This window comes from Triticum dicoccoides, chromosome 5A (assembly GCF_002162155.2).
Source record: "Triticum dicoccoides isolate Atlit2015 ecotype Zavitan chromosome 5A, WEW_v2.0, whole genome shotgun sequence".
Taxonomy (NCBI): domain Eukaryota; kingdom Viridiplantae; phylum Streptophyta; class Magnoliopsida; order Poales; family Poaceae; genus Triticum; species Triticum dicoccoides.
In genome coordinates this window covers 266,699,915-266,721,496 of record NC_041388.1, presented here as the reverse complement: position 1 = coordinate 266,721,496, position 21,582 = coordinate 266,699,915, and the positions used below count along the sequence as shown (strand labels likewise).

General features: G+C 47.3%; 2 protein-coding genes across 2 annotated transcripts; both read right to left on the bottom strand.

The window, feature by feature from the left end:
• Positions 1–2,031: 2,031 nt before the first annotated feature.
• LOC119297195 (protein LURP-one-related 8-like) lies at positions 2,032–3,382 on the bottom strand. Its single transcript, XM_037575074.1, has 2 exons — positions 2,905–3,382; positions 2,032–2,791 (listed from the first exon to the last, which is right to left on the bottom strand). Exons 1-2 carry the CDS (start codon positions 3,220–3,222, stop codon positions 2,309–2,311), a joined length of 801 nt encoding a protein of 266 aa, XP_037430971.1. The 5' UTR covers positions 3,223–3,382; the 3' UTR covers positions 2,032–2,308.
• An 11,050-nt stretch (positions 3,383–14,432) lies between these two features.
• On the bottom strand, positions 14,433–16,003 carry LOC119300925 (protein LURP-one-related 8-like). The gene is made up of 2 exons (XM_037577828.1): positions 15,719–16,003; positions 14,433–15,164 (listed from the first exon to the last, which is right to left on the bottom strand). The coding sequence occupies exons 1-2, from the start codon at positions 15,971–15,973 to the stop codon at positions 14,700–14,702; spliced, it is 720 nt and encodes a 239-aa protein (XP_037433725.1). The 5' UTR covers positions 15,974–16,003; the 3' UTR covers positions 14,433–14,699.
• Between the last annotated feature and the right edge of the window lie 5,579 nt (positions 16,004–21,582).

The following is a 21,582-nucleotide window of genomic DNA, read 5'->3' as shown; positions in this document are numbered from 1 at the left end:
GCATGAAAAAACACAGGCGTCCGAGCCTTACAATCCCTGCATTGTTTCTTAGTTTGCAAGATTCAATACATGAAAAAGGTATTGTGGGCAAAGTATTTACTTATGAGATGCACAAGGCAGTGGCTAGATTATAGCAAAAATGATATATGGTGTTTAGACATTCCATTGCAGGGGATGTAATAGCTTCCTAGGTATGGATGATTAGCTGTTTTACTTATCAACCAAAAGCATTATTTGTTTTATGTTTGTGATTATGCCATGAATGATGAAATCTGCTATTATCAGTAGTAACCAAACTATAGGCAACAGCTCTAGCATGGACCTAACATGATCTTTTAATACGTGGAACACACTGAACTAGGCCTCTTGCAGATTGTTCTAAGGATATACTAAGAGTCTCTTGCAGATTGTTCTAAGGATATACTAAGAGTCTCTTGCAGATTGTTCTAAGGATATATTAAGAGTTGCAATTGTAAACTGGCATCACGAATTAATATCAACCAACTGGACGCATCATTTAGTTTCAGTTTACACCTTGGTTCGACATTACCTGTACCATTTAAGTTGACAAAAGTCAAATTTTCTCGATATTACTTTGGAAGTGCATTAAGGGTTATATTATACCGCACAGAGGTGATAGTTTATTTGGGTGGGAGTATTCTGCTCATTTTAAAGCCTAAGATGTTACAGCTGATACATTGCACAACATTAGCAAAACTGAATTTGTAATACTCAGTTCAACATATTCCTAATGGGGACGGGAAGAGTATGCGGTTACGTGGTTATGGGCTAAAGTTATATTCCCTGAGCGGCTAAGCATTTAGCTTGTGCTTTGCCGAAAGTGGACTCTTCACTGTTATAAAATGTTTATTAGCAAAACAATTCAGTCGTAAATCCACTCAACCTGTCGTAAGTTGAGCCTGCCTTGTGCATACAAGAAAGCCGACTGTTTAAAGCTTTGTTTTTTGCGGGGGACTTTTTTTTTGGACAAACGATACTTTATTTATTCGTATGTGAGAACCAACGTATCAGATACTATAAACGAGACCACCTCAACCGGAGGTGACTCCATCCAGGTGCCGGGGGTGTAAAATCTAGCTAACTTGGCTATTTCATGAGCAATTTGATTGCTCTCCCTGTTACAATGAGCGAACAAAACATGATTAAAGCTTTGTTTTTAGTGGGGGACTTTGTTTTTCCTTCTCGTAAAGCATCATAGCATCAAATTTCCTTGCGATGGACAAACTGGAAAAAATGTTTCTTAGTCCTGAAGGACAGCGGATCCTTTCATGATATTTGATTGATTGAATTTCAGCACTTCGGGTTTCTTTACGCGTCGCGAAAGAAAGCTCAGGTAACGGCTGAATTCGCTTGCGGAGCCTGGGCAACTTTGGTCCCTTTCATCCTGTGCATATTCTGGCTGTGGACTTTGGTCATTTTCATCTTTTACGCTGTGTGCCTGCCTGGTATGTACGCCAAAGAGGACCTTTGTTCTTGTGGCCGCGGAAAGAAGGCTTTTGTCTCACCGGATGCCCCTGGCTGGATGCCACATGACATGATAGGATGTGCTGATGGAACGGAATATTTCTGTCTTGTGCGTGCTCTGGATTGCAATTCGCCACATCTGCTGGTGCCTTTGCCAAGCGGTGAGTGTTCAGCGTTGGATTCGTTGCCTCTGTACTAGGTAACCTGCACCAGGTAATTTCCTCCCCGTCGTGGTCGTGTGTCCTGGAGGGCTTGGCAATGGCATGCCAACAACTAGGCCCGTCGCTTTGGCGCAGTTGCTTGGCCATTCATTGTTCGCCTGCTGGGTTGCCCAACATGTTGGGAACGTGGCGTAGGTCTCCTCCTTCGGCAGATGCACGGCAAAGGCAACCATTTTGGCTTAGTTTTAGTGCTTTGGGTATCCACTAATCCCACTGAATTTCTCAACTCCACTGCAAATGGAATTGGCTTCCTGAGGTCACAGTGTGCGTGTCAGTATATTTATTTTTTATGTAATTGAAGATTTTCTATACGCACTCGACCAGATTTTATCAAAGCGATTATCAAGATATTTGATGCTCAAGTCAGCTTACAAAATGACAGCAAACGCCACTTTGAGGCATGACGGTACTGCTACTCTTTTACAACCCGTACAAATGACCAAAAACCACACACTAATAAAACAGATAAAGAACAGCTCTTCGACATCGCAATGTCTTCAGGAAGGGGGCGGCGTTCATGCGCCTCTCCGATTCATCCAACCAAAGGACGAAAAACTCTTGACTGACGTGGGCGCACCGTCTAGTACAGTAGCTATTGATTATTACTGTGCAGAGCACGCCATTGGTGCGTAGGGCTTCCGGCAGATCCGGTCCATGACAACGACAATAGCCATGACCGTGGCGGCGTCCACGCCCGGCCGAACGACCAGGCTGAACACGTCGTCGCCGAGAGCGACGGGCCTGGACGACGACGCCGCCGCCGCCGTAGGTCCACCGGCTTTCTTCCTCAGTATCCGTGCCGCCTCCTGGCCGTCGCTCCTGGTGATCTTGCAGCTCCTCCTGGAGAAGCAGCCCTCCACGCGGTAGCCGGAAGGAGGGGACGGCGGAGCCCGGCAGCCGCGCCCTGACGTCGTCGCCGCCGAGGTCGTTGACATGTGGACCTCTGCGTCGTCCGTGCTCTGCAGAGCGGCGCACTTCCGCATGGAGAAGAGCTGCTGCGCGGAGGAGCTCTTGTCCGTCTCCGGGCAACCTTCTTCTCCCGGTGCAACTCTGTAGCAGTTCCATCGGTCGTGCAGGCTGAAGATCTGTCACGAGCAGAGAGAGTAAGAAGAGTTAGTAACGACCGGACGCAGAGTTTGATGGCGTGTTTACGTGGGAAGAAGCTGCTGTGATCATGCATGCATGCACGGTAGAGTACCTGCGGCCTGAGGGAGAGGAGAGGGGCGCCGCGGCCGTCCATGAGCAGCAGCTCGCCGGCGAAGGCCTTGGGGCGGCGGGCGTAGTTGTCGACGCGGAAGGCGAGCCTCCCGGCGGCGTCGTAGACGGAGAAGCCGTCGGTGCCCTGGAACCCCATGCTGGACCTCTTCCACACCGTGTACACAGCTGGCTGCTGCCGCTCCCGCTCCGCCGCCGCGGCCGTCCGCGCCGCGCGGCGGGCGCCGTCGCCGCGATCGGAAGGGTGGATCCTGCTCATGCTGGCTGGTCCGCTGGTGCTGCCAGAGAGCAGCAGGCACATACGGGCGGGAGGGCAGGCTGCTGGAGGTGCGCGATGGATGGACAAATGGGAATGAGATGGGCGGGAACCAGCGTGGTGCTTGGCTCTTGATTTGTGGAGCGAGAAGCGAGCGTGCGCGCGCGCGAGTCGATTGCGATTGGTGTACCGTGTACGTGTGCGCGCGCGTGTGGAATGTATCGAGCGAGGAGTAGGGGTGCGGGTGTCGTGAGGGGGCGGGCGCTCGATCGAGAATGGCTGCGGATGGATGGGTATGGAATAATGGAATGGAGACCTGGCTTGCATGCATGCTGGACAACGAGTGCGCGTCCCAGTATTTAAGGCCGGTGTTGCAAGCCCGCAACAGTCACCAGCCCGTTAAAGCCCAAAAGTGCCGTCTCCGGCTCTCTGTCCGGTCGCTGCTACTCGCTCCGTCCAGTGGAGACAAAGTATAAAGCCATTTTTGTTTTTTCCCTCAAAAAAAGTATAAAGCCATTTTGCTGGTAAAAAAAAGTATCAAGCCATTTTTCAGCAGAAAGCCATTTTATACCGCTCAAAAAGAAGAAGCAAAGCAGATAGCCATTTTTCTCAGTCTAGTGAAGTGCCACGTGTCTACTTCTACTAAAACTAGCTTTTTGTGAGTCAGGGTTTGGGGTCGATGATGGGCCCAGTCGTAAGGGAGTGAATCATTGTATGAGCGTTATGTTTGAGTTTACTTTTGGGTGAACGTGACATATCCATATTTTATTTTTTATATGTTATGTGTACAGTTATATGCACATAACAGTTTAGTATACCCCGCACACCAAATACGGCATCCATCGGATATGAGCCAAGCCATGAAAACAACAACAGCAGAAGTGTAACTAAAAGCCAGTCCAACTCTTTTTTTTTTCCGGGAGAAATAGCATTGCATTACTCTCAATCACAACGTCTTTACAATCATATGATGCTATTTCCACTACTTCATCTGGACCAGCTCCTAACCAAGTCAAGGTCCTACCTTGGGTTCTAGCAAACTTAGCTAAGCAATCACTAGCTTTATTTTGAGACCTAACTATATGAAAAATACAAGTCTTCCTTAAACCCATTAACTGCTTAATCTCTCTAACAATAGAAGAGTAAACTGAGCGATCCATATCTAAGCTTGATATGAGAGAGACTGCTTCGAGGGAATCCATCTCCACCACGATCGGCAAATCACTTCGCTGCAAGGCAAGGGACAAGCCTTCCATACACGCGCACAACTCCGCCTCAAGGGAGTCTCTGCACGAAAACAACACCCTGCATGACGAGAAGTTGATAGCCCCTCGATGATCACGTAAGATCATGCCCGCACCCGCTTGTTCCGACGCAACAAAAGATCCGTCAGTATTCAATTTGCACCACCCCGGCTCCGGTGTAGTCCAACTCCGTTCGTCCTGATCACCAACGCTTCTCCCCCTTCTCACTGTATGCTTCCATGCAATATAAGTTTTGCCTTTGGCTGGGTCAGCCTGTGGATTCTGCTTGATACCAACCAAGGACACCAGATAGCTTTGCAGAAATCTTAGAGAGACTTCCATAGGCGGGGCAGGCTTAGCATGAACTAGCTCGTTCCGGACAAACCAGCTCCTCCAGAAAATCATTAATACCATTGTTCGTTCAAGGTTAGTAAGAGGATCCAGGACGTGTAGCAGTCATTCTTCCTCGTTGTTAAGTATTGATGTGATATCCGGGAGCCTCCACACCTTGGCCATAGCCACAAACAGATCACGCCCAAACTGACAGCGCACGAACGGATGAAAGTTATCCTCCTCTTCTCCTCCACATACCGGACACATACCTGTGGTTTCCAGTCCAATACGGTGTTTCCTCTGCCATGTGGGTAGTGCATCATTCGACAGGCGCCAAGCGAAGTGCTTCACCGTTGGAGGGGCGTCACACTTCCATATGAAGTCCCAGCAAGCACGGCTTCCCAAAGGCGCCGAACTGGACGCCACCGCAGAACTACGATGAGCCTCATCGAAAGCCAATTCGTAAGCTGATTTAACTGTAAAAATACCATGTCTGCCGGGACCCCAAGCGATCACATCTCCCTCCATTCTAGGAGATGCACGAATCTTCATTATTTCATGTACATCCGCAGCCACAAAATATTCCCGAAGGAGCTCAACTTTCCAAGACCATTAGTGTTTAGCAGATCAAAAACAAACCGAATGCGGCAGCGCCCTTGAGGAGAGATCGGCTTATATGAGAAGGGTCTCGGGATCCAGCTATCCCGCCACACCCTTATGCTTGCCCCATCCCCTACTCTCCATAGTAGCCCCTTTTTCAACAGTTCCAGGCCATGGCATATAGCCTGCCAAGATGATGACCCGTTCCCAGCAAAAACTGTGTCTTCCAACTTGCCATCTGGATAATAACGTGCTTTTAAAACCCTAGCACATAGGCTGTCTGGCTTCGTTAAGAGCCTCCACGCCTGCCTAACCAACAGGGCCTAGTTAAACAGCTGGAAATCGCGAAAACCAATACCTCCCCTGTCCTTGGGTTGCAAGAGATGGTCTTCCAGTGCACCTTTCTTTTACCCTTTGCCGATCCCCAATAGAAATTCCGCACCATGCGTGTAAGATCATCACAAACTGAAAACGGTAATTTGAAGACACCCATAATATAAGTTGGGAGTGCTTGCGCTACCGACTTAATCAACACTTCTCTCCCCGGTTGCGCCAAGAGACCACCCCCCATTGTATCAACCGTTTGGTGAGCCGAGTCTGTAGATTCTGAAAACGCCCTTTAGACATCCGCCCATCCGGCGTCGGCAGGCCCAAATATTTCTCATCGAAGTGAAGGCTCGTGATATTAAGTACTGACCTTACTTCCTCCTGAACCGTTACGGGGCAAGCCTCGCCAAAAAGAATGGAGCACTTGTTGGGGTTTAGGCACTGCCCCGTCGCCTTCCCGTACAAATCCAACACCACTTTAATCTCATCTGCTTGTTCTCTAGAAGCCTCAAAAAACAACAAGGTATCATCAGCGAACAATAAGTGTGAGATGCCCGGTCCTCGTCTAGAAACCTGCACCAGCATGATGTCACCCGTAGCCACTTTGCTCTTTAGTAGAGCTGATAAACCATCTGCCACAAGCAAAAAGAGAAACGGAGAGAGCGGATCTCCTTGCCGAATACCACATGTCGGCGCAAACGAATCCAAGAGGGTTCCATTAAGTTTGACAGAGTATCTCACCGACGTGACACACGACATTATCCAGTCCACCCATCGCTGAGAGAAACCCAACTTTTGCATCATTTGCCTCAAGAAGACCCAATCCACTCGATCATATGCTTTTGATAGGTCCAGTTTGTAAGCACAGAAACTTCTTGTGGGATCCTTCTCCTGCTTGATATGATGGATACACTCAAAAGAAACTAGTGCATTATCTGTAATCATCCTTCCTGGAATGAAGGCGCTTTGCTCAGGAGAGATGAGATCATCCAGCAACGGCCTCACCCTATTCATTAAGCACTTGGAGATGACCTTATAGATAACATTACACAGACTAATGGGCCTGTAGTCTGTGATTTTTACCGGGTTGGGAACTTTGGGAATAAGTACAATAGATGTAGAATTCACTCCCTCCGGCATGACACCAGTGCTGAAAAAATCCTTCACCGCAGCCAACACACCCTCCTTAAGAGTGTTCCAATTCCTCTTAATGAATCTAGCGGGGAAACCATCCGGACCCGGAGCTTTTAGTGGCCCGATTTGAAACAAAGCATCCGAGATCTCTTTATCTGTAAAAGGCGCACACAACTTGGTGTTATCCTCCTCGGTCACCACCGGGTTAATTAGTTCCAAAATAGGCGCTGCATTAAGTGTGGGGTCAGCTGTGAAAATGTCATGAAAATAACTGTTAGCCACTTCCCACATAGAGGCAAGATCGGAGTGAACTACACCGACACTATCCGTCAACTCTCGAATCTTGTTCTTCCTCGCCCTCCAGACTGCTTTGCTTTGGAAATATTTTGTGTTTCTATCCCCCCCTTCAACCACGTGATACGCGATCGTTGTAACCAAAGCATCTCCTCTTGGTACAAAAGCTCGTTCATCTTGTCCGTCACTTGCGATATCCGGACGATCAGCGTTCATATTCATCAACTCCTCTAGTTGAGTGCGGGACTTGGCAAGCTCTCTGGTAATATTACCAAATTTTTTGCTCCAAACCCTGAGAGCTGTCATTGTTTTAGATAGAGCGTCCCGCAACTAAGACATATTATGAACTCCCCCACTGCTTCCTAGGCCTCCTTTATCACCTCAGGCAGTGACTCATCAGGCTCCCAAAACACCTCGTATCTCCTCGTATCTCCTCTGCTTTCCACCTAGCGGCCCCAGATCGGCCGAACCCTTTAGGACAAGGGCCACATGATCTGAACAAGGCGAAGGAACATGCACTACCGTAGCATATGCAAACAAGTTCCTCCACGCATTAGTTGCAACTGCCCTGTCCAGCCTTACCTTCACATTACCTCCTCCTCCCCTCTTATTATCATATGTGAAGGGAACACCAACGAAGCCAAGGTCAACTAGGCCACAGATCTCCAACGTATCCCCAAAAGCAATCATTTGTGGCTCTCCACGCGGTGTAGCAGATAGATATTCAAAGTCCCACATGGCCTCGTTGAAGTCGCCGACTACAAGCCAAGGTAGGTCATTTACGACTTTTAGCTGCTCGATTTTTGACCACATGATGTGCCTGTTTTCTACTCGTGGTTCACCGTGAATACAAGTGATCCTCCATTGCGCCGCCCCCTCCTGGACACGGACCAGTGCATCAATAAAGTGTTCTTCCTTTTCCAAGATCTCCACTTCGTAGTTCTCATGCCAAAAAAGAGCGAGACCGCCACTCATACCAATACTGTCAACCCCAGCAAAACCCTTCAAACCAATCCTCCCACGCACCTTTTTTATTTTCTCAGCCTTCTGTCTTGTTTCACACAAAAACACCATATTGGGGGAATGCGACTGACAGATAGTCGCTAACTCACGAACTGTCCGGGTATTCCCCCCTTCCCGGCAGTTCCATCTTAAGACTTTCATTGGGCTCGACGGTCCCCCTCGGAGGAGGTCGCCTCTTCAGTCATAGTTGTGTCACCATCATCCCCCTCTTCCCCTTGCTTTTTTCTCTTTACAATGGGCACCTTGCCCGGTGTAGATGACGAGTCCGGCACATTATTCGCCCCTGATCCACTCCCCCCCTCCAACATCAGGACGGTGTTCGGGACTTTACCCGCAAGGTTTGGCACTGGTTGCCCTCGCACCATAACAACACCGTCTGCCCCCATAAGCCTCTTGCAGGCCGTCCGCACATCGTCATCACCAATATTGGGAGTTCCTAGCACTGTGTGCACACCGCCCCCCACATGCTGAACAACATCATCTACCTTACTTGCCTGAGCTCCTACTGAACCGCCCCTTCCTCCTGAGCCTCCTACGCCTCTGCCTCCACCTCTACCAGCCCATCTCGCTCCCCCACGCCTTGGCCTGCTGACCTCCCTCCTCTACCACGCCCTACACCACCTCCCGCCATGGCCGGCTCACTAATCCAATGCAACCAATCCCCCCATTCGCACCCGGCGGGGTCATGAATCCCGTCCCCGCACTCCTCTACCACATGCCCCATACAACCACAGAAAAAGCAAAAATCCGGCAGCTTCTCATACGTAACAGGGTACCGTTTCATCTCCTTAAGGGTGATACTCACAAACCTCACCAATGGCTTCTGGACATTCACAAAACCCTCACCCTTAAGTGGCTAGCTGGGTTAATCCTCCCCTCGTTAACTACCATCGTAAATGGCGGCTCTCCGACCTTCTTGGCTACCTTCTCCGCCAACTCCCTCTTTCTTGTGAGCCCATCCGGCAAGCCTTTGATCCTCGCCCATAAAGGATACATATCCAATGCATATTCAGAGACGTTAGTGAACCCATCGTATTCCACAATGACCACCGGATCTCTTCAAAATTGCCAAGGTCCTCCATCCATTACACTGAGCCAAGAACAGGTTCAGCCCTTTGATGTTGAAGGTAACTCCTTGGGCACAAGCCCATGCATTCCTCATTGAATTCAGTAACGCCGCATGACTAAACGGCCTCATAGTATGAACTCGAAATAAACACAGCCAACGAACATCCTTAATCAACTCATCTACCTCTCCTGAAAGATCGAGGTGCTCCTCCTTCAAACACGTCTTCCAACTCTGGGTCCGGGCCAAATTGATCCCATCCATTAGTGTCCTCTTCCCGATCTACAACTTCTTCCCGATCTGCATCTTCAACCTCAACCCCCGCCGCCTCCATGGATCCAGCCCCGTTCGCACCCAAAGGCGCCCCAGACTCCCTTCGATGTCCTCCTGCAACTCCCGCCTCCGCACTAAACCCTAGATCGCCTTGGTCTCCCTTCTTCCCGCCCCCGATCTCCTGGGCTTCCGGATCCGCCATGCAACAACACAGGCTTGTTCTCGAGAGCCAACCCTAGTGAGTTGTTGGCCAGGATCGCTAAACGTGACGTTGGATTTGTTGGGTGGACTCCGGCGGCGCCGCCGGAGGAAAAGGTGGACTCTAGGGAAACCCTAAAGGAAAAGGTTCTCTCAAGCCAGTCCAACTCAAGTGAATCACACAATGAAGCAACCGAACGTAACAACCTGGGTAAAAAAGAGAGGCTTAACTCATGACTAAAGGATGGCGCAGTCACCCTCTAGTTATAAATGATGAGTTGAGGAAATAGAAATCAGAGGGGAAAAAAGCTTGCTTTCTATTAATACGTATATCAATTAAGAGATGATCTATTAGCAACAATATCCCTCACCATATATTTTAAATATCTAGTTATTAGAGGTAAAACTAATAGCTAACTCATTGTACATCAATTTTTATTGCCATCTCTAAATTACGTGTCAGATTTAAGGTAAGACTATCTTATCAAACACTGCACATGTCCTTAGTTTATGTCTCTTGAAATGTGTCATGCTAAACTTATTTTATAAATATCATGAGAATTTAGTCACGAGAAATAAAACAAGTTGGTTAAATAAAAAAATCACAAAATTTATTTTATTGTGACCATGCATGTTCATATTTCTCCCTTTTGGAATAGAGTTATATGAGCCAGTTCTGTTGTGATGGTTGGTTACACGTGGCAACCTGGGTATAGGAGAAAATCAGTTTTGGAACAGACAATTGGCTGGGTGTTTGCCCTGCCTATTTTCTTCTGGGATTTCACGATTCTACACATTATTGCGGGGATACTCTGCAATATATTTCAATAAGATTTAGTTACATGGAACATGAATATTTGGACTAATAACATGAGAAGTAAAACTAAAAATACATACGATTTATTGCATTTGATTATTTTATAGTTGTAAAAAAATATTTAATACAAATAGCATAATTGAATGAAAATTCTCATAAATGTTTGCATTTGACGTGGGATTTTCCTCATGCATGTTGCATGCTGAGGTGATATACTTGCATTCCGTGAGGAATAAGTTAGCAGAGGCTAGCTATTGAGATATAGAAAATGACAAGGATTTCTACTGCGTGTTCTGCGATTCCTTTAGGCAATATTTCTCTCCTATAATTATGCAATGGCAGGATGATCTTATGAATTTATGATGGTCACGCAATCCGTCTACTTGACTCATGCCTAATATGGTTTGGATGCGAGGGCATCTCCGTTGATCACCTATCCGAGTTTGTCAGCCTGTGGGAAAAGCTCTCTCTCCTCCACCTAAATCCGGAAAGGGCGGATACTATCTCATGGAAGCTAACGATGGATGGCCATTATTCGGCTGCGTCGGCCTACGAGGTTCAATTCCGGGGCTTAGTGGACACGGACCTTGTGTAGAATGTCTGGAAGATTTGGGCACCTCCAAAGTGCAAGTTTTTTGCGTGGCTCGTTATTAACAATAGGATTTAGACAACTGACTGACTGCAAAAGCGGGGATGGCCTAATTGCAACTTATGCCCCCTTTGCAAGCAAGTTCAAGAGACGGCGGCGCATCTACTTTTCCGATGCAGATACGCTGTTAGAGTTTGGGGCATGATAAAGGTCCGGCTTGGCCTTCATGACGTGAACCTTCTGGATTGGAGCCACATGGACTCCGTTAAAGATTGGTGGGGCCACAACGCGTACAGAATGACGCAATCCCGAAGGCCGCTCATCTCCCTCATGCTGCTCATTTCATGGGAGATACAGAAGGAACAAAACACAAGGGTCTTCCACAATGCTACGATGCCGGTCGAAGTTATTGTCACAAAGATAAAAGAGGAGTGTAGTCTGTGGTGTCTTGCTGGGACTAAGCACTTGCGTAATTTATTGCCGCGAGAGTGATATTTTGTAATTCGGCCTCTGGCCACAAACTCTAAACTTTCTTCCTTATTGAATGAAAATGGCAAATCTTTTGCCTAGCTTAAAAAAAATGGTTTGAATGCGTGACACTGAATGTATTTTTTACGTGAAATCACCCTATAAGGGCAACTCTAACCCATCCTCTAAAGTTAAGGGAGGATCCGGCGGAGTAAAGTTAGTGGACAAAAAAATTACTCCACTAACGGTGACCGCACCTACCTGATCCTCTATACTTAGTGAAGTAAAAACAAAATTGTGTAGATTTTGTGTCCAAGCCATATGAACTTCTAAACATTACACAATATATATCATAAAGATATTCAAATTAAAACATGCATAACATAACCGTCATAACATATAGTTTCATCATCGCATTTCTCAAATTAAAACATGCATAGTTCGTCCAAAAGGCATCACTTCAAACACAAATGTTTGAACGAAAATCATCACAAACATAACATGTATATGTTGTGGATCGAGCCAACCATTGGCATGCACGAACTCAAAGGAGGTGGTCTCTGAAGAAAACATCACCGCCGGCACCACCACCATCACCTCCATCCTCTCGGCCGCCGACGTCGGTTTTCTTGCTCGATTGGCCACGAAGGGAGCAGCGGGAGGGCGGCAAGATGTCGCCGGAGAGGCGCTCGCCACCCTGGCGGCCTTTGCCGCGGTTGGAGCCGGAGCTTGAACCCGGTGGACTTTTTTATCCCCAAGCTCTTCTTCGGCGCGGGCGGTGATGCGGGGATCGTTTCCGGCAGCGACAAGCCGGTGGCGGTGGTCGGCGGGGTCCGGGGTATCCATTCCGGCGGGTGGTTCGATCATCGGTTGCGGCGGCTGTGGCAGGAAAGAGGAGGCGCCACATTTCCTCAGCCGAGCGCGCGATGAGGATATATAGGGAGATTGGGGTTTTTTTTCAGCGAGGGAGGATAATGTATCCTCCACTAACTGTTTTAGGGGACGTAAGGGAGGATAACTGAATTTATCCTTAGCGCCGGATAGTGCATCGGTTAGAGTTGCCCTAACATGTTTAATTTCCAGAGGACACCCATTGTGCATTGACGACATATTCTGTATATATGTGTGTCATCTTGTATACATGTTTTGCAATATTGATCATACACAAAAAGTCGAGTAAGTGTCAGCATGTGAATGATAAAACCTGCCCATCTTGCCCTGCTTAAGAATCTGTCTCACATTTGTATTTTGAGTGCTCGGTGTGACCATGTATTGGGAGTTTATCCGTAACTTACATAGTGATCAACCCTGGCTTTGAATTCTTGGCACAATATTGGACTCATCCACTGCCGCCTTCTGAACCTTATCGTGCCACTATGGAAACTGAGTTACTCCTTTCAGGGCCGGTAATGCGCCAGACTTTGGGCATTGTTGGTGCAACGCTTGCACTGCTAGAGGAAGTTGTGCCCGGTGAAAGTATCTAGCAACCTTGCATTGCTGCATCATTCACTTGGAGAACAACTTTCGAGAGATCATTTGGATAGTCCGGGAGTGAATATAGACCGGGATAGCCTGAATGTTGGCATGTTATAATTGGTTGCTTCATCATTAAGTCTGTTGGTCCATTAATGGTTCGAAGTGTGTTGTTTTCTCCATGGGTATTATTCTAATGGTGCCATTGTTTACCCTCTAGATTTTGTTATTGTCGATTTCGGTGAAATGAAATCCAGGGAGTCTACCCTTTCTTTAATAAAGACCACAACTGACTGCAAAACTAGATTATCATAAACCACCTCAATAACAAATACAACCTACTTTCAGAGTACCACTTGTGAAAAAAGGTGTAAGTGCTAACTGCAATTACGAAAAAAAATGGTTTATGTGATTCACAATAATTAGTTTATGATATTGAAATGGTATCCAGAGTAACACTTAAACCACAAATGTTAAAGAAAACTATGTTGTTTCAGAAAATATTTACTATATTTCCTGACAATGATCACTATATATTATAAAAATATATTTCATGTCAAATCTAGTGGTATTAATTGATGTTCAAACCAAAAGATGTTTTTTTTCTGTGAGGATCAAACCAAAAGATGTCAACCTCTCAACAACAACGAAAAAGATAAAAGTTAGAGTGGCACAAACTCTAAATATCCTTATATTATGAAATAGAGTGAGTATTGTAATTAAGAGGTTCTATTTATCTATATAAATACCTGATTTTTAAGGAAGCACGCAGTCAGAAGCTGTATAACTCTGATACGTGAAAAATTACTTAGATTTTAAGTAAGGTAAAATATTGTATTAGCCTGAACAATATTTTATAGTATAATTCCAACTAAATATATATAGTTTGTAGTATAATAATTTCTGAACTTAGATACACATTCAAACATTAGCAGAATGAGATGCATGGTTGTGCTGATGTATAAAACGCCAGCTATTCCCGAACAGAAGCAGTACCCTTCATTACAGCTAACTTATCAAAAGTAGCTTAGATACGAAAGGACTGCCAAGACAAGACAGCTAACCTTTACGGCAATATTCCCTCAATTTCGTCCATCTTCTCGATTCTTCTGACATTCTGTAAAAATTAAGATCCCCATTACGCCGAAACGCAAAATCTCCCTTTCTGCAGTATATTTCCGTCATATTCCGAATCATTCTGACGGGGATCGCAGACGTAAGGAGATGCAAATCATGCAATAGACGCTGAAAAGATGGCACAGGAGACACAGGCTTCCCTGCTGGGATTCGACAAACTTTGGTCATTTTGTCTTCTGTACCGTCCTTGGCACTTTCTCTGACGGTGCAACTAACACTAGGTGGCCCATTAACATGGCACCGTCATGTAGGAACAATAATCTGCAGATTAATCGTACAGGCATTTCAAGTCCGAGATTCATATTGTTGGGATTTCATTTTGATGCACTGCATTGCTGCATGTCAGAACTTTGTTCGACGTTTTACTACAAGTTAGATCAGGCTTTCAGCCAACCGACAGCTGCAACTAACTGAACAGCACTTCATCTCCACTGGCTCTTACTTGCTTCAGGCGACAGTCACTTGAAGAACTGAAGAAAGAAAAGGCATCTACATTTCCCCCGTGTAAAACGAACAGAGGTTCATCGATCGCCGACTCAGCGCGGGCTACGAAGAACATATCAACGGCGTGTACGGCCTCCAGCAGATCCGGTCCAGAACGACGACGAGGGCCATGATCATCGTGCAATCAGCGTCCGGTTGCACCACGAGGCTGAAGACGTCCTCGCCGAGCGTCAGAGGCGCCGTGTCAGGCATCGCGGCTGTCCTCGCCTTCTTCCTCGCGATCCTCGCCACCTCTTTGCCGTCGTGGGCCCTGCGGATCTTGCAGTTTCTCCTCCGGAAGCAGCCCTCGATCCAGAAGCCGGGGGACTGGTGGCCAGTGCTGCCATGGTCTGATGCTGATGCGTCGGTGGTGGTGGTGCAGGCTGAAGACATGTAAACTTCTGCTTCACGGTTGTTCTGCAGGACCGAGCATTTCCTCACCGAGAAGAGCTGCTGTGATCTTGCCCTCTTTGCTTGGCCTTCTTCTGGTGCTTTGTAGCAGTTCCATTGGTCGTGCATGCTGATGATCTGTTACGGCACAATGGAACTCTGTCAGCTGTTACTCCAACTAGTTGTCGTTGTTTTCATTGAAATTCCTCCCCAAAATGAGACAGGAAATGGGGTTACCACCTACCAAATGCAAACCCATATTCTTGTTTTATTAATTTAGTCTGCTAAATATCGGTAAAATTACTGAGAAAGTGGCAGCGGCTGCAGTGCAGATAGGATACAAAGTTTCAGATGTGTTCTTCAGTTATATTACATACAGACTGAAGAAATTGACAGAGCACAGTGCAGATAGGAGACGGACTTTGGCCTTTTCTTTTCTTCTACTCATTTTCAGATGTGTACGTTATGAATTCGAAATTGAAACGGCATGCGTCCGAAACAACTAGCCGGTGGATGCGTCACAGGCACCTCGTGGAGGCAATAGCACGAATATGTTGTGTGCATCCATCAGAGGTTCAGTCGATTCGATCAAACCCCTAGATTGTTTAACAAACACTAAAACCCCAGCGCTGAGATAAGAGACGAAGCCAACATTCGTCTCTTTTAAATTCGTCGAATGGGAAGAACCTGACCTGCGGCCTGAGGGAGAGGAGCGGCGCGCCGTGGCCGTCCATGAGCGTGAGCTCGCCGGCGAAGATCTTCCGGCGGCGGGAGTAGTTGTCGACGCGGAAGGCCAGCTCGCCCCCGGCGTCGTAGACGGAGAAGCCGTCGGTGCCCTGGAAGCCCATGCTGGACCTCATCCAGACCGTGTAGCACGCCGCCGCCTCGCCGGCGCCGTCCCGCAGGAGACGCCTGGAGGCCTCCGCGTTGGGGTGTATGCGGCTCATGATCGCTGTTGTCTGGTCCGTCGATGCGATCGAGGACGGCCGTTGGTTTTATATTTGGGCAGGCCGTGGGATGGAACGGGACGGAGCGGGACGGAGCGACTCTCGGTGTGTCCGACGTCGCGGCCGCGTTGGGTTTTCGGTGGGGCATGCGAGTGACGTGGATCCCCGCTTTTATGAGTGTGTTGGGCGCATGCGTTGGAAGATTCTGTAACCCTAGGGCAGAGGGTAGGCTTTAGCTTGGCGACGGAACCTTCTAAGAATGTATGCACTGATGAGAATGAGAATGATTTTCGATCTACCGTGGATCGCACCTTATCCCCGGCCGGCTCATCAGGTGGACTCTCAAATGGGGCATATTTGCCGGCAAAAGAAGAACGAAAAATATGGTGTTCATGCTTCCTTTATTCACACAAGTAGGAGAATCAAGGGCCCCGAGCCCTAAATCTGACACGGGATCCGTCCGTGGGCTCGTAAGAATCAACCCGCGGACAGTGATGTGGAATAGTGGGAGCCGGTCATCGAACCGTGTCCGCATCCATTTTAAAATAAATTTAAATGCACTGGATAAATTTCATCAAACACAACGGAATCCAGCATATTTCGAACATAGTTTACATAAAAAGACAATATTTCATCCATTTCGCTAAAAGCTTAAGAAAAACCTACTTCACGCCTTTACGCGCAAGAGAGGCGACGACGACTCCTGCTTCACGCGGTAGTGCGGCGAGGAGTGCAGCTCCTCCTTCACGATGCCCCGCGGCCGCCAGTGCGGAAAGGAGGCGTGGCTGTTGCGGCGTTGCCTGGTCCTCCATGTTGCCGAAGGAGATGATGTTCTCCTTGTCGGAAGGGGGCGTGGCTGCTGCGATGACCGCTGGGGAAGACATCCCTAGAGAGCAACGGTACCGATGCAACGATTCGGAGCCGCCGTTGCCTACCAGCATGGAGAGCCACGACTTGGGCATGGTGTGGAGATGATGGTGCCGCCCGCGCCGGAGCGGAGAGGATCGAAGAGCAGTGCGGTGTGGACAGAGTCGGATTCCTGGTAAAATAGGCGACACGGCCACACGAGGGACTAGATGATGGCTTCAATGTGGTGCAGCGGCCACAGTAGGCTTCTTGGTCACCGCATCTGGATTGAAGCGGCGCCAACCGCTCGTCCGTTCAAGTTGCTCTAACCAGCATCAATGCCGGTCCACCAAGTCCGCTCTCGAGTGATGCTGACCGATATGAATGCACGACAACCGCTTCGTGCAGGAGGTTTTTTCGGGCGGGAGGGTTGTTGGGTGGGACTGGTTTGTCGGATGCGTGTATGGCAGCGGCCTGGACTCCCGCGAAGCTCCCTTGGTTTGCCTCTGCTTTGTGTGAAAACAAACATCCAGACCGGTCCGTGGACCGATGGTACCGCATTGGATGGCAAAACATGTCCTGGCCGCTTGGTTCGGACGGTTGCGATCGGTTTAGTAGTCTGCGTTGGAGATGCCCTAATGCCATCGAGCCTCTAAATTCTACTAGATGACACACACACATTCTGGTAGAACTGGACATATAGCTTCTAAATATTGTGTAGAATACTACTCCCTCCGTTCCAAATTATAAGATGTTCTAATGTTTTCTTGAATTGAATGTATGTAAACGCATTTTAGTGTGTTTCACTCATTTGAGTCTTTATGTAGTTCATATTAAAATATGCAAAACATCGTATAATTTGGAACGGAGGTAGTAATTCAATCCTTGCGATTTCAACTACCTTAGAATTTCTGCACAAGTAAAAGAAAATGTTAACATGAAAAATGGTGCATGTCATAATTAAATACAATGTGATTCAAAATCCACTTTAAATGCACTAATTCATGTTGCATGGTCGAAGATTCTCATGCGTAGATCAGACAGATGCTAATGGATCAAGCTAGTAATCTAGCGGCTACAATAATTTTGATAACGTTGAAGCACGCAATATGTGATAGTTAGAAGTAGTGAGAATCACTCACTTATGATGTGTCTGGTAGGCTGCATCTCACCCAACCAGTCCTTGGCGATGCAAATTTGGCATGTTTGGCTGTCCAGGCTGCATTATATTCGTGGCCCGCATGAACCTCAAAGCACCCCCTAGGCCTAGCCAAGGGGGAACAACCGAATCGACATTTTTCAAAGCCGCCTGGGGAAGCGCGTGAGACGAGCGGGACATCTCGAATCCGCCATAACCCCCACCTCTCTCTCCCCTCATCGTCAAAATCTCATTCACACATCACTATCTGATCGTCGCTTTGGTCTCACTGATGCTGCTCCACCACTCCGTCGTCTCAATCCTTGCTCCGCAAATAATGAGCCCCACTGGCTCGACAGCTTGACGCGTGGGGGGGGGGGGGCATGGACCCGTTTAGTGCCAACGACTCTGAAATCCCCTTTCCTGTTTTTGTACGAGGACGCCCTCCGAGCTATTGACCGCCCATCGGCCTTCGTTGCTCCTCCAACGGCTATGGGTAGTTCATCTACTGCAACAAAGACGTGGATGGGGGCTGCATTGTGATGTCCTGCAAGTGCACATGGTTTAGCTGTAGCCTTCTCAAAATAAGAGTATCGATCCCACAGGGAGCACATGGAATCGGTCTTTGTCTCTCATAGGGTTTAAATAATATTGCCTGCAAGTTAATTGCGATTCAAAATAAATTGGAAAACTGTTGGAAATATTGAGTGATTGTAACAAACGGAAATGTAAACTGCAAAAGTAAAATAAAGTAGCGCGAGACATGAGTAACACTTTAGGACTAAAACGTTTCCAGGGAGTGTGGATTCCCCAAAAGTATGTATATAACACGAGCGATGCCTGAGCATAATTCTAGGTCAGATTCCTAAGCTACTTTATATGTTTCCCTTTGTGGGTGGAGCCAGGTACAAATGTACAAATGTGTGCATACATGCAGCAACCCCGTATCATATACTAATATACACCACTACCATTCATCCCCACTCCGGTTACCGAACGGTAATTAAGGGTCTCCGTGTGGCCGCGGCTAAAGCGGTCTTCGTCCAGGAAGGAGATAGGCATTGTCACTAACCTACCTCCTCAACCGATCTTCACGCTAAGAGTAACAACCTTCCATCCAAAAGAGGCATTTGTTTCATGGTCAGCTTCACACAACATCGAGAAGATTATTATCATAAACACATAAATAGGATGTCAAATCCTAATATCAATCAAAGACATACTAGGGTTCCTCCATATCCCCAAGAAACTAGGGAAGCTACTCGAACATCGAGAGTACAAATATCGCGGTATGGATTAAGATGAACATGGTGATGACACAAAAGTAATACAAAAGTGAATCCACAACGACTATTGTATTAGAAGGACATGGAGATGGGATGGAGATGATGGTGATGATACTCTCTTGATGCAGTGTTGTGGCAGCGGAGTCCTTGGATCAATTCCCCATCCGCAATCACCCCGGAGGCTAGGGTTCTTCATTTTGGGTGTGTTTCTAGACGCGTTCATTCCCTCGCCGATCCAATTGCACTGGGTGAAGTACTTGACGAAGAAGAGGTGCCGTTGCGCGGTATGAGCATTGATACGAGCGTGTGCGCTCGTACCAGACACCGTGTTTGGCTCTGGAGCCTTCTACGTTAGTTGTTGAGGGAGTCCTGGATTAGGGCGTCCTGATACGTCCATTTTGCATCATGCTTTTACATTGATATTTATTGCATTATGGGCTTTTATTACACATCATGTCACAATAATTATGCATAGTCTCTCTTATTTTACAAGGTTTACATAAAGAGGGAGAATGCCAACAGCTGGGATTTTGGGCTAGAAAAGGAGCAAATATTAGAGACCTATTCTGCACAGCTCCAAAAGTCCTGAAACTTCACGGAAGTCATTTTCAGAATATATAAAAAATACTGAGCGCAAGAAGTTCACTAGGGGGCCACACCCTGCCCACGAGGGTGGGGGTGCGCCCTACCCCCCCGGGGCGCCCCCTACCTCGTGGCCCCCCTGGTGGCCCTCCGATGGCCATCTTCTACTATATGGAGTCTTTCGATGAGGAAAAAATCATAAGCCATCTTTCCGGACAAGACTCCGCTGCCACGAGGCGGAACCTTGGCGGAACCAATCTAGGGCTCTGGCGGAGCTGTTCTGCCGGGGAAACTTCCCTCCGGAAGGAGGAAATCATCGCCAGCGTCATCACCAACGTTCCTCTCATCGGGAGAGGGCAATCTCCATAAACATCTTCACCAGCACCATCTCATCTCAAACCCTAGTTCATCTTTTGTATCCAATTCTTGTCTCCAAGTCCGGGATTGGTACCTGTGGGTTGCTAGTAGTGTTAATTACTTCTTGTAGTTGATGCTAGTTGGTTTATTTGGTGGAAGATCATATGTTCAGATCCTTTATGCATATTAATACCCCTCTGATTATGAACATGAATATGCTTTGTGAGTAGGTACGTTTGTTCCTGAGGACATGGGAGAAGTCTTGCTATTAGTAGTCATGTGAATTTGGTATTCGTTCGATATTTTGATGAGATGTATGTTGTCTCTCCTCTAGTGGTGTTACGTGAATGTCGACTACATGACACTTCACCATTATTTGGGCCTAGAGGAAGGCATTGGGAAGTAATAAGTAGATGATCGGTTGCTAGAGTGACAGAAGCTTAAACCCTAGTTTATGCGTTGCTTCGTAAGGGGCTGATTTGGATCCATATGTTTCATGCTATGGTTAGGTTTACCTTAATACTTTTGTTGTAGTTGCGGATGCTTGCAATAGAGGTTAATCATAAGTGGGATGCTTGTCCAAGTAAGGACAGTACACAAGCACCGGTCCACCCACATACTGATACGTCTCCGTCGTATCTACTTTTCCAAACACTTTTGCCCTTGTTTTGGACTCTAAATTGTATGATTTGAATGGAACTAACCCGGACTGACGCTGTTTTCAGCAGAATTGCCATGGTGTCGTTTTATGTGCAGAAAAGAAATATTCTCGGAATGACCGGAAACTCCACGGAACATCTTAGAAAAAATAATAAAAAATCCTCGCCAAAGATGAAGACCAGGGGGCCCACACCCTTCTCACGAGGGTGGGGGGCGCCCCCCTAGGGCGCGCCCCCTACCTCATGGGCCCCTGGATGCCCTCCGACGCCAACTCCAACTCTATATATTTACTTTCATAGAGAAAAAAATCAGAGAGAAGAAATCATCGCGTTTTACGATACGGAGCTGCCGCCAAGCCCTAAAACCTCTCAGGAGGGCTGATCTGGAGTCCGTTCGGGGCTCCGGAGAGGGGGATTCATCGCCGTCGTCATCATCAACCATCCTCCATCACCAATTTCATGATGCTCACCGCTGTGCGTGAGTAATTCCATCGTAGGCTTGCTGGACGGTGATGGGTTGGATGAGATTTATCATGTAATCGAGTTAGTTTTGTTAGGGTTTGATCCCTAGTATCCATTATGTTCTGAGATTGATGTTGCTATGACTTTGCTATGCTTAATGCTTGTCACTAGGGCCCGAGTGCCATGATTTCAGATCTGAACCTATTATGTTTTCATGAATATATGTGAGTTATTGATCCTATCTTGCAAGTCTATAGTCACCTACTATGTGTTATGATC

Excerpts from the sequence above, each read along its gene's own strand:
- LOC119297195 (XM_037575074.1), bottom strand. The coding sequence starts at position 3,222 with ATGTGCCTGCTGCTCTCTGGCAGCACCAGCGGACCAGCCAGCATGAGC. Across the intron at positions 2,792-2,904 it reads TCCTCTCCCTCAGGCCGCAG|ATCTTCAGCCTGCACGACCG; the intron begins GTACTCTACCGT and ends TGCTCGTGACAG.
- LOC119300925 (XM_037577828.1), bottom strand. The coding sequence starts at position 15,973 with ATGAGCCGCATACACCCCAACGCGGAGGCCTCCAGGCGTCTCCTGCGG. Across the intron at positions 15,165-15,718 it reads TCCTCTCCCTCAGGCCGCAG|ATCATCAGCATGCACGACCA; the intron begins GTCAGGTTCTTC and ends GTGCCGTAACAG.